Consider the following 12571-nt stretch of genomic DNA (forward strand, 5'->3'; position numbering starts at 1 on the left):
AGGAAAATCTTAAGGCTCGGCAAGGCTTCCCAAAGTCTCCACCTATGGAATGTGAACAATGAAATGAACAAGGAATGATGGGATCAGACTCGTCTTTCTTTCCCTCTTTCTCGTTCTCTCCCTCCCCCCCTTTTTTTTTCCATTTCAGTGGTAGAACTGCAAATATTTATCTGGATCAGCTCTTCCAGAAGCTGCTGCTACATCTTTCAGGCTGAAGAATGGGGCATAAATGTTTTGCGCCACGGTTTCTTAAACTTGACAATGTTAAGATGGTGGACACCAACTCCCAGAATTCCTCAGCCGACATGCTGGGGAAATGTAAACAATACTTAAACGAATACTAATAGAAATATTTTTAGTTCAGGGTTGAACAGAGGGGTCCTTGCTGCTCTCTGAGCTTAGCTGTTTCCTTGCAGACGTTTCATTCATAACTAGGAAACAGGAAGCAAGCCCCACTCCCTTCTGGTATTGATAATGTTACCTAGTTGGGTTATGAAACGTCTGCAAGAAAACCATCAAGCTCAGAGAGCATCAAGGACCCCACAGTCCTCCTCCTCCTCCTCCCTTCTGGCACTGATGATGTTACCTACTTGGGTTATGAAATGTCTGCAAGAAAGCCACCCAGCTCAGAGAGCACCAAGGATCAATATATTAGGAGCAGAAGGGAGCCCATGAAAAGGATCCCAGGGCGGAGGAAGTGAAAGTTCTCCTAAAAGCTAAGAGCCTTGGTTACAGGAGAACAAACTAAGAAGACAACTCATCATTGCAGAAGAATTCCAAGCTTCATGTTGGGGGGGGGAGGGAACCAAAGAAGGCCCTTTCCCTTGATGGCCCAAGCAGAGGGAACCACTTACCGTACCCTGTTGTAGGTAAGCCCAGATGTTTCATGCGGTTCTTCACAAGCTCCGACAGCTCCTGCCTTTCCGACCGGCGATAGAGGTTGAGTCTCTGCTGGTTGATCCACTCGGCTGTCTTGGAGGTCTGCTTGTTGGCTCCTTTCCTGCTCAGCCGCCGAGCCCACTGCATGCTTTTTCTCCGGAGAAGAGGGTGCTCCGTCTGGTCAGCAGGACACGAATTCCGGTGATGGTGGCGCGGTTTGGTGTGCCAAGTCTCCTTCCCTTCCTTGAGGTCTTCGCAGTCTTCCACATTGATCGAAATTGACTGGGAACACCGGAAGATCAGGAGAAGGAAGCCATCAACCGCTTGGGGATGAGGGTTTACGGCAACTCACCACAGCCAACTTGCCGTGGTCAACTTGTCATGGGACAACTCACCATGGCCAACTTGTCATGGGTCAATTCACCATGGCCAACTTGTCATGGGACAAGAGTTACACTAATATCAAAGAAATAGCGGAACAGAGTCATGAAAGGATGCCAAAAGAAGGACAAAATGAAACGAGTGACAAAAATCAAAACAATTTTTTTAACTGTTTTAAATAATTAAATTGAATTCTTGAATTCTCCCATGGCCAGTTTGGTCATGAAGAGTTGTCCCATTGCCCCAAGGATGATTCCCGGAAAAAGCCCCTCCAATTCCACGGAATTATAAAGGTCTATCAAAAGTACTAATCAGCCATAACAATAGGAAACTTTTCAAAAGAGATGATCGGTTGGCAATTAAAGCCATGGTTGACCAAAGGATTTAGGTGGAATTAGTTAGAATTCATCTGGATCGAACAACATGCTAGACTTGGCTAAAATGGCACCAGGCCGGTAGAGATTCAACGGGTTTTGGTGAGCCCTGCTCTTGTTTACTTATCTTGCCAAGACATAACAACTCTAGACCTAGCGTGAGAATCAAGGTTATTGTAACCAGAGCTGATAAGGAATTGGTGGGCTGGAGAACTGGAGAGGAGGCCCGGGCTTCAAACTAATTGGGGAATATGATTTATGACTGTTAATTGGAGGAGGGAATTGTGCTTTGATACTAGGTGCTCAGGGGAGGAGAATTCATTTTTTGTAGTGCCAATACTTTGTTTCTTGAATAAAAGATTCTTTAAGGTAAACAATGCCTCAAAGTTCTTTTGAAGAGTTTCATCTGTCAGAACCGTGACACACATGGTTTCCATGTTGGAGCACAGTGTGTTATCTGTACAAAGGTTAAGCATGTTGTGGGATCCTTTCCCTGAGTTCCCTCCATCTGGATTGGCTTTAGACTTGAAGAAGCCAACATTGAAAATAAATGCCTCATACTCACCTGTGTTCTGATATCATGAGGCTGGGGTTGGGGTTGGGATGGAGGGGGAGGGAACGACAGGACAGAGAAAAGAAAGAGAAAGAAAAAAAGAGGAAAAACTTGACACATGATCTTGAAAACAATACAGACCACCCATTCTCCCTTTTGCTGAAGGGCGGATGGGCGAAAACATTGGCTGGGATCCATAGCTCTTTTATTGCACTGTTTATAGCATCCTCTGAAATGTACATCAGCCTGAAAGTATAAATGGATCTCCTGCTGGGATCTGGCTTGAGGATCTCTAAGGCAGCTTCCAACCTTATGGAACACTATAGTTTGCCCCCCTCCCAGAAAGTATTATATAGTATACTATATACACTATATAGGATATAGTATAGTATATCTATTCTATAGATGCCTATTTTAATTTGGAGCAATCTTTAAATGTTGTCTTATTACTGTGCTAATGAATAGGCTGTTCTTTAATTTCTTAACATTTCTGAATCCTAAAAAGCCTAAATCAATCAACCATGTGATATGGCAACATATGTCTCAAGATGCTTGTAATTCTTTAAAGAATTGTTGCTGGAATTGGGTATGTCCAGTTTAATGAAAAGGACTAAGAGTGACATGATAGCAGTGTTCCAATATTTGAGGGGCTGCTACAAAGAAGGGGGGGGGGGGTGCCAAGCTATTCTCCAAAGCACTAGAAGGCAGGACAAGAAGCAACAGATGGAAACTAATCAAGGAGAGAAGCAACCTGGAATTAAGGAGAAACTTTCTAAGGGTGAGGACAATTAATCAGTGGAAGGGCTTCCCTCCAGAAGTTGTGGGTGCTCCATTACTGGACATTTTTAAGAAGAGACTGGACGTCCATTTGTCTGCAATGGTAAAGGTTCTCTTGCTTGAGCAGGGGGCTGGATTAGAAGACCTCCAAGGTCCCTTCCAGCTCTGTTATTCTGTTCTGTTAAGCGATTCTACCATCGGATGACAAGCCCTGCCTGCTTGCTGAGGATCCTCTTAGGATGCAGAGATCCTGTAAAAAAAAGAGAGTTGCACTTTGTTGGTTTCTTACATCTGTGGTGGAGAACATGTGCGATTCAGTCCTGTAGATGCCAATGGGGATCTCCGCGCTGGAAGAGCACAACTTTTGAAAGAGACGTCCGTAGGATCGGATCCAGAGTTCATCTTCCGTTATTTTCATCTGTCAGATAAAGCCACAAAAGAACGCGAAGAAGCAAAGGAGAGAAAAGAAAAAAGAAGGCATGATTGATAGTAGATTACGGATTAAATTACGCTACTCTCCCTACTGAAGATAGATTTAAGGGAGGTATTCTAGGAATCTTCTCCCTCACGATGCCCCCAATGAGTAGATCCAAGGTAGGGCAAACCTATGACCTAAGCCCATTTTAGAGATATTTGGAGAGAAAACTAACTCTCCCTTGAAGCAGCCGAGGGAAAAGTCAAATCACCAAACAGCAGGAAAACACACTTACTGCACAGAGGTAACCAGACCCAGGCGTTGTATCCAGGCCGAGTAATAATCTCGTGATGGTGATCATATAATCTTTCACGAAGGACTGAAAAGAAGAAAGGCATCCATCAGTCTTTTTGGTGGGAACGGAAGCTAGAGCTATAATGAGGGGTCCTGGCGCTCTCTGAGCTTGCTTGTTCTTCTTGCAGACATTTCATGACCCAAACTAGGTAACATCATTATTGCTACGCTGATAATGTTATCTAGTTAGGGTCATGAAACATCTGCAAGGAAACCACCAAGCTCAGAGAGCACCAAGGACCCCTCATTTCAACCCAGAGCTACAAAGATTCTCCTTCAACAGTATTATAATGTTGACAAGTTAGACTCAAGTCAGCGTCTGAAATGATTCATTGATGATGATTTAAAAAAAAACCAAACTTCTGTTTCCGCCCACAAGCCAAGAAACCCATCTTTTCTAATCTGGAGCTAGAACTAAAGACAAACATGATTTTATTTTGGTCCCAGGTCAAAGTCTTCTTCAGAATCACTTCCTTTTGAGGTCTTCCTGTCTCAGTACCTTCATCCTCCATCACCATGATTCAGCATGGAACTGCTTGCAAAGTGGAACAGAAGGCCTGCCTATGAAGGATCTGAGTAGTTGGCTTTGGAAAGAAGGGTGTTTTTTAAAAAAAAACAAATAAATAAATATCCAACTTGTTCCTTTTTCTGACCTGGTAAAGGAGCGTATCTAACATGCTGATGCTGAAAACACGGCCAGCAGCAAACGGGAGGCGGAACATAAAAGCCAAGTTGGAGCCGTTTTCTCGTTCTTTCTGTGCAGGAGACAAGATTACAGAACAGGATAAAAATAGCTGGGTTTTTTTTTCAGAGCGGGCCAGTATTCCTGTCTCCAATGAGAATTTGATCAATAAATCTAGGAAGCTCATAAGAAGACCTTTACACTATTATCCATGTATAGGAGAACAGCAGGTTAAGCTGGAAGGCGGAGTTAAGCATGTCATCAATTTGGAATCATTGTGTCGCCACAAGAGACCACTGTCCAATTTTTCAGGATGTGTGAAGCTCAGAATCCAGGAATATGTTCACAAATTCTAGCTTCTTTGAAGGGCGATAGGAGACCAGAACAACAGCAACAACAAATCAGCCTACTGGACAACCTCAAAGCCAAAAGCTTGGTGTGCTTTTATTGCACACCTGGAGTTATGCATTTGTATTGTTTAATTACCTTCTCCAGCTTGGAAAGGGCCAACGAGTAGCTGTCCTTTGCCCGGAATTGCATAAACCTCATGTTGGATGGATGGGTCAATTCAGTAATGATACTCAGACTTGGAAAAAGTCTGGAAAGGGGGGGAAAAAGTGATAATCTTTTGTAAAGATCTGAAAAACATATTTAATCAAACCAAGGGTCTTCTTTAGTCTTTAGTCATTCATCCTCAGAAGAAACTAACCAGGTGTTTTAGGGAGAGGTATGTAAAATGGTGAAAAACCACTTTCATGTACTGATTAAGGGTTCAGGCTAAAAAGCAGGAGATTGTGAGTTCTAGTCTTGCCTTAGGCACAAATCCAACTGGGTGTCTTATGGCCAATCACCAGGAGAGGGTGAGTTCTAGTCCCATCTTAGGCGTGAAAGCCAGTTGGCTGACTTATGGCCAATCACCAGGAGATGGTGAGTTCTAGTCCCATCTTAGGCATGAAAGCCAGCTGGCTGACTTTGGGTCAATCCCCAGGAGACGGTGAGTTCTAGTCCTGCTCTTAGGCATGAAAGCCAGCTGGCTGACTTTGGGCCAATCACCAGGAGACGGTGAGTTCTAGTCCTGCCTTAGGCACAATCACCCAATTGGCTGACTTTGGGCCAATCACACTAGGAAAGAGGCAATGGCAAACCACTTCTGAAAAAAAAATGTGCCAAGAAAACTTCAAGGACTTGTCCAGGCAGTGTCTGAAAATTGGACAGGACGAGGAAGCCTGTAACTCGATTCCCAGTCATTCTGAGCTGCTTCTGAACACAGAAGATCAGTGGATCTATTTTGTTACACAAGGGAACCAGGTCTGCATGCTGGAAGCTCTCGCTGCCTCACCTGAACATGGTCTGGACATTGACAATAGTCTTGGCATCGGCCATGTAATCTTCCTCTGCGCTCATGGTGCTTTCTTTGTCCACCACCACCAAATTGTCCGCGTAAATAATGCCACATTGCAGCAAACTATCAAGGCTGTAAGAGATGTTTTCCCCCCCCCAAAGAAAGAGGAAACCATTAAGATCAAGTTCTTCCACGCATCTAAGCTGAACTGAAAAGAATATTCCTAGAAATAAAGCCCCGGTTCATTTTTTGGATCATTTTCTATTCCTCAAGTCACGCAATTTCAGATGCAAAATGTTTCTATCTATTGATTTGCTCTTTTTGGCAATTCCATATAAAATCATGAACATGATTCTTGGCCTTCTGTTTTTTGTTGTTGTTGTTTTCCTCAAATCATACTTTGGGTTTAGCTAAACTGGGACTAATTGCTTCCCACTAATAAAACTTCATTTGGGCTCAACAGAGAAAGTCCATTTCTCTTAGAGAGTTTTAGACATTGACCCAGGACAGAACTGTAGTTATTGACCCATGGACAATAACTGCATTTAATTATTTGCAATCTGGTTTTTATATATATATATATATATTATCCTTCTGGGAATTTGTTAGGCAGCTTATTGCCAAGAGGGGCATACAGGTTTAAGGTATAAAGGAAAGCATATAAAGAAGAAAGAAATGGGAAGAAGAGAAAGAAGGAAACAAACAATACACAGAATATCAGCGCTAAGAAAAACAACCCACAACTCCTAAATCCTTATCCTTCTGTAGGAGATGATCAGGCTGGGCCTGAGGTTGGACAGATTAATGTCAAACTCCAGGGAAATGAGGTTCAGGCAGTACAAATGAATATAAAAATTTATTGCAAGCTTAAGCTCTCTACAAGGACCTGGTCAACTAACGGTTAAGGGAAATGAGCGGGAGATAAGAGAGGCATTCAAGGTGGAGTGGACTTAGATCTCTTGCAGGCACGCAGGGACTCATGACTGATGATACGTTTGACTCTTCCCTCCAGCTCAGCCTGGTCGTCTCCTACACCTTCCAGCATAAGGCAGATGGATTTTAACATTATGGGACACAGAAGAAGACACTTACTTATCAATTGTACCTTCCATGTAATAAACCATTGGAAAACAACAGATGGCTTCCAAGAAGTGATGGTCAGGTCTAAAAAACAACAACGGAGACCGAAAAAGAAAAAATCAGGTTCAATTCCATTAACATTCTTATTCCTTTCTAAATGTGCTCTTTCTAATTCTTAAGCTCTTGAAGCAGAGATGTATCTTGTCTGGTTTTGGAAAATCCATTCCTAATCCCCTAAACAAATGTGTTTATACATCACTGCATTATTCCTCAAAGGTGAACCTCAAGAATTAATTTATGGACTAGGTCTGGAAGGGACCTTGCAGGTCCTCTAGCCCAAAGCTGGAGTACCAGCTGGGATAAGTGGTTGTCAATCTTTTCTTGAACACATCCAGTGATGGAGCCTCCATAACTCCAGAAAGTATTCATTGTATTTAATGTGGTACAATACACTCAGCTGACAGAGGGCCCCCCTCCCCAATGAAGACCTATCATGGATAACTTGATCATCATTCAGATCCCACAAGTAGCCGAGTTTTCCTACGGGCAGTAAACTGAGCAGAACAGCTTCCATTCGTGCCCTCAATTACTGAGCACAAAGATAGGGTAATATGGAGAAATCTGGAGCTGAATTAAGAGTTTAGCCTGGCAAGATTCCTGTCTATAGGTAAGCAACAATAAACATACCACTCTGATCAGTTCATGGGGTCCTTTCTGGTTTCTTAATCTCGCCAGACTAAAGCGCACACTGCATAACTACTTGTAGGAGAAGGAATGGCAGAAGCTGGGGTCGGAGTTAAAAGAGGGATCAGCCTAGAATCCCTACTTAGCCACAAAGGAATTAAATCCATTCTCCCTTGAATTCCCTGGAGCCTTATCTAACTCCAAGCAGCTACTAACTGTTAGCTGAGAAGATTCCTAGGACCTATAAATCAATTTAATTTGACCCTCGGCCAGACTACTAGATAAATACTGCCAAATTTTAAGGAGGATCTGCTTTCCTCTCCACTAGTGACTCCAGTTTCACTCCTAAACTCAGGGACGGATGGAAACCAAATTCCACCAGAGGGAGGGAAAGAAGAAATTGGAGAGACCCATTTCCCCCCCCCACACACACACACAATTTATTTGATGCAACTTCAGCCTCGTCACAGCATTGTTTGAGTTCCCTACGCTTTTTAAGGATGACTCAGTTCAGTTGCAGATTCCTTCTTGCTGGCATTCTGATTCTCTACTATAAATGTTGTGCCTGTGTTTATACATGGAACAGTGACACAGCATGCTGTGTGTTCAAGAGAAATCATCTGGAGAAAAAAAGAAAAGAAAAGAAAACAAGGCACTTGCTTGTTGTCCAGCAGCAGCACGATCGGATTCAACTCCTTCCGTGAACGATAATACGCTCGAAGAGGGACAATAAAATTATACAGGCCGTTGCCCGCCGTCTCCGCCGACACAATGATCAACTTGTTCTTAAAGCCGTAGGCCTTTGCGTCTTCGTAACTGTTGTGCTTGCAGCCCTGGAAACACAGCACCACAAATGTCCTTCGTTGTGAGGAAGTTGAGAATAGGCTAGGGTTCAGGGTCAGTCTTTGACTCCAAAGTTGAGGCATATTAATTGAGCACAAAGATACCGTTCCAATTTGGAACCTTCAGAAGTGGCCTTTTACCTTGTCCAGACGTAAGCAACAGAACGGTGCCTTGACAGGTAAAAGATGGCAGAGGGTGGGAGAACTTCCAATGTAAGGTGAGTTGGGAGGGTACCCTTTCACATACCTTTTAAAAAAAAAAGAGAGAGAGAGAGAGAGATGAAGATTTGAGCCATCTTTTTCGTCTGGAGCATAGTACGTAAACTCTAAGGCAGGGGTCTTCCAACTTGGTCCTTTTATAACTTGTGGACTTCAACAGAGAATCTCTCCAGGCATCCCTTTTACAGTTTCCTCCATGGTTTAAACCAGGGGTCTTCAAACTCAGTCCCTTTTATGACTCGTGGACTTCAACTCCCAGAATTCCTCAGCCAGGCATGCTGGCTGAGGAACTTTGGGAGTTGAAGTCCACAAATCATAAAAAGGCCGAGTTTGAAGACCCCTGCTCTAAGGGCTGGAATGGACCTCAGAGATCTTCTAGTCCAACCTCCAGGAGAGCTTATACCATTCCAGTCAAAAGATTGTCCAGTCTATTTTTGAAAACTTCCACCGACGGAGCACTCACAACTCCAAGAGACAAGCTCTTCCATTAGTTAATTGTTCTCACTGTCGGGAAATTCCTCCTTACTTCTAGGTTATCTCCTTAACAAGCATCTTGCCTTGTCCTCTGGTGCTTTGGAGGAGAAGTCAATCCCCTCTGCTCTATGACAGTCCCTCAAGAACTGTAAGATACTTATCAAGTTTCCCCACCACCACCACCACCAATTGATTAGATAGTGGATCAGACAGGTTAGCTCCCTCATAAGATTTAGCCTCCATAGCCTTTATGACTTTTGTTGGGTTTCTTGCAAAGGTTTCTACTGATGTTCAGTAGAACTTGGGAAATGTAGAAGGACATCTTGCTCAACTGGACTTCACAAGTTCCCCCACACCTTTTAATAGAACTCCACACAGACCAAAACTGAACAATTTGGAGAGGAATGGGCTGCCTTTCAGCTGAGCCCGAGCTTCATTTTCAAGGATGTGGAAGGAGAGCATCAAAACAGTTCCACTTCATCCCACCAGATGGAGCCGCTGTTCCACCTTAGTCAAATAAACTCTGGATTGCCTCCCGATATTTTTTTTTGACAGCTCATCTGGTGGGAGCTAAGAAAACGGAGCTGAAATAAACCATTAAGCGGAGGTTAATGTATGCAAATAGGCTCCTACTGGGAAGTAAATAATAGAAAATTTGCATGGCGGCACTTACAGGAAATCTGAATGCCGAAATCACACTGAGTCTCTTTTAATGCTCTGAACACAACCTTGGCAGAGACTGCATGCGCCATTGCTTCTCAAAACACTTTTTTTTAAAATGGTTTCAAAGAGAATCAAAGTATTAATGGACAGATTAAAAGAATTTGGTACATTTGCAGGTTTTAAGAGGAATAAAACACCAGACGAAGACGTTTAACAACGAACGCGAACGTGGAAAATCTAAGAGAATCGGTGAATAAAACGAGTTTTAAGATTGAGAGGAAGGTAAGATTATCACGACGGCAGATAGGAGTGCTAAGTTATTTTCAAAATAATTATGGGAAGACATGGAGCAAAGTTCCAAAAGAGTTTGGACCAGGCAGGCATGGTTTCCCTGATGGGCTAGGTTTCAGGGGTGTGTGTTTGTGTGGGTGTTTGCATGGCTGTGTGTGTTTAGGCTCCTTCTGGGGAGGATCCAAAGCACTCACTCTATGATGGTCAGGCCGTCGTCATCGGACTGAGTCACCTCATCCTCGGATTGGTCACTGAGCATGTCGCAGGGGAGAAGAGAAGAGGCATCTGCCAGCTCCAGAACCGGGGCGATGCTGGGCCTCCTTTTTCCTGATCCGTTCTCGGCTGGCAACGTTAACTTGGAGCTGTGATTGGGATGGCATTCTGTGTTCTGCAGGTCCATGGCCACCGTGCCTGGACAGAAGGAGAGGAGACATCAGTTGCTGGTCTGAAGCAGGAGCTATTATGTCTCTGGAGAATCTCAGTCATCCAGGTCATGGTTGGCCCAAAGGTGTTTTTTTTTTCAGGAGGCAACTGGACTTCTTGTTTTTCTCTGAAGATGTTTCACTTCTCCTCCAAGAAGCTTCTCCAGCTCCCCACCATCCAGTCAGAGCCTGAAAAAGCTTCTTGGATGAGAAGCAAAACATCTTCAAAGCAAAAGAAGGAAGTCCAGTTGCCTCCTGAAGAAGCACCTTTGGGTTAAGCAGGAGCTTTGTTGTTTGTTACAAGAATCTCTCCAGACTTGACTGCAAAGGCTCCATGAATTCTGTGCCACTTTCAGCCACGCAAGGATTCTGAGCTCAGTCCCCTCTTAACGCCTCCCTCCAGTCTGGCTGGAGATTCCACCAGGGCAGACCGAGAGAAAGTAGAACAGCTCACCCATGCTAGCGATGATGCTATGGACCGGCAGTCTCGACGGCCCGTCATAGATTCCTTTGCCCATAAACAGCTTCTGTTTCTGCTTCTCTTCCTGCTTAAAGATGAAGGCCGAGTTCTCCTCTTTGGTGATGTTGATGTAGAAGCAGGTATCAGATGCAGTCATGATGTGCCGTGGTCCCGGGTTGAGAAGGATGCTCTTATTCTCCTTCTTCACGCCCATCAAGCAGACCCCGTACCTGACCGGAGGATAAAGGCTCCTTTCGGATCTACTTCTCGACAAATCCTCCCGAGATTGAGTAAGAAATCCAGCTTTTCTGCTTACTTTTTGTGAGCGTGGAAGGACGCGTAGGTGAAGCTCTTCCCTTCGTACTCCATGAAAAACTTGCTGTCGCCCATGCGGATGTGGTAGACCTCATTGCCCGAGCAGCGCCCGTACATTCTTTGCCACTGCTCTGGAGATTCCTGGCCTTCCCTGGAAGTAACAGAAGAGCAGAGTTGGAAGGGAGCCTGGAGGTCATCTAGTCCAACCCCCTGCTCAAGGAGGAAACCCTTTACCAGTGATGGCGAACCTTTGAGAGACCGAGTGCCCAAACTGCAACCCAAACCTCACTTATTTATCGCAAAGTGCCAGACGGCAATTTAATCTGTGGTTCAGACTCTTGCAGAGAGCTTCAGCTTGCAATAAATCTTTATACTAATTTGAACTGTCTGAATTTTCTGATTTCTCAGGCTTGACCTTCAACTTCTTTTAAGTTGGGTCACACATTTGCCTGAGTGAGAAACTGACCGGTACGTCAACAGTTTTTTTTTTAACTACTTACTGCCCTCTGGAGGTATGGACAAGAAGGGTAATAAGAGTAGAGGTAGCTGGGCAGACACAATTGAGGGCCAGCATGGCGTATTTGCATTCCTCTTCACAGACCACATGATCTGAAATCAAAAACAGGCCCTTTCATATTCCGAAGCATCATTTTAAATTTCCAGCATAATCCCTTTGGTAAGTTGTTTAAAAAATGTCTTTGCTGCTTCAAAGTGTGACACTTTCAAGGATTTGCATTTTGCGATTTTGACTTGTTTTGTCTTTGCAAACCACCCTAGAATAAAAAAAAAAATGCTGTTTCTATAGTAAATGGTGGTGGATAAATTTAAAAAGTGCCTTTTGCTACCGCTGTAAGAACAGCTGAAAAATGTGAAGTCGTTGCTTTCCTTTTTTTTTTTTTTTCCTGGCGAGAACCTACGCCTTCATTTAATTTTTCCCCAAGTGTATACAGTCACAACTTGCCATACAAGACCCCTTCCCAGTGTTATGTCCCCTCCATCACCCAAAACCGTCAATTTGTCACTTCACACAGTCTATCGAAGAGTCTGGCATGTTTTTAATAGATCAGTCGCTCTTCTGGATTTTCAAAGAGCTAAACTATAAAGTCTGATTTTTTTTTCTTCACTTTATCTTAATTAAGTTGAAGGATACCCTAACCAAAAGCCCTGCGGGGACATTTTCCCTGCTTCTGAGAGCTGAAAAGAGATCTATTGCAAATTAAAAGTTTTAGATAACTTTTAAAAAATAGGGTAGAGAAGAGCGAGAGTCACAGACACTGAACAGAAAAATAAAGCCCCTGAGCTTGTGACCAGTGTGGTATGTGCAAATGGAACTGTCTAACCCCCTCCCAAATGTTCCAGATAAA

The 12571-nt window shown here is 43.7% G+C and overlaps 1 protein-coding gene across 13 annotated transcripts in view; it reads right to left on the reverse strand.

Annotated features, from left to right (window-relative positions):
- The window catches only part of KCNT1 (potassium sodium-activated channel subfamily T member 1), a 78923-nt gene that overhangs the window by 17291 nt on the left and 49061 nt on the right, over window positions 1–12571 (reverse strand). For 11 of the 13 annotated variants that reach the window (XR_005554721.1, XM_039327121.1, XM_039327119.1 and 8 more), the window contains 14 exons: window positions 11708–11816; window positions 11209–11358; window positions 10887–11122; window positions 10205–10421; window positions 8505–8610; window positions 8182–8354; window positions 6850–6921; window positions 5755–5889; window positions 4902–5013; window positions 4387–4488; window positions 3675–3758; window positions 3254–3382; window positions 2200–2220; window positions 855–1161 (listed from right to left, as the gene is read on the reverse strand). Coding sequence is in view for 10 of the 13 variants with exons in the window: in XM_039327121.1 (XP_039183055.1) it covers window positions 855–1161; window positions 2200–2220; window positions 3254–3382; window positions 3675–3758; window positions 4387–4488; window positions 4902–5013; window positions 5755–5889; window positions 6850–6921; window positions 8182–8354; window positions 8505–8610; window positions 10205–10421; window positions 10887–11122; window positions 11209–11358; window positions 11708–11816 (1953 nt within the window). In the remaining 3 variants the exon portion in view is untranslated. The remainder of the gene's footprint in view (window positions 1–854; window positions 1162–2199; window positions 2221–3253; window positions 3383–3674; window positions 3759–4386; window positions 4489–4901; window positions 5014–5754; window positions 5890–6849; window positions 6922–8181; window positions 8355–8504; window positions 8611–10204; window positions 10422–10886; window positions 11123–11208; window positions 11359–11707; window positions 11817–12571) is intronic. The other 2 variants (XR_005554722.1, XR_005554723.1) reach the window with 1 other exon arrangement.

Source organism: Crotalus tigris, unplaced genomic scaffold, assembly GCF_016545835.1.
Source record: "Crotalus tigris isolate CLP2741 ecotype Arizona unplaced genomic scaffold, ASM1654583v1 scf7180000024350.909852, whole genome shotgun sequence".
Taxonomy (NCBI): Eukaryota; Metazoa; Chordata; class Lepidosauria; order Squamata; family Viperidae; genus Crotalus; species Crotalus tigris.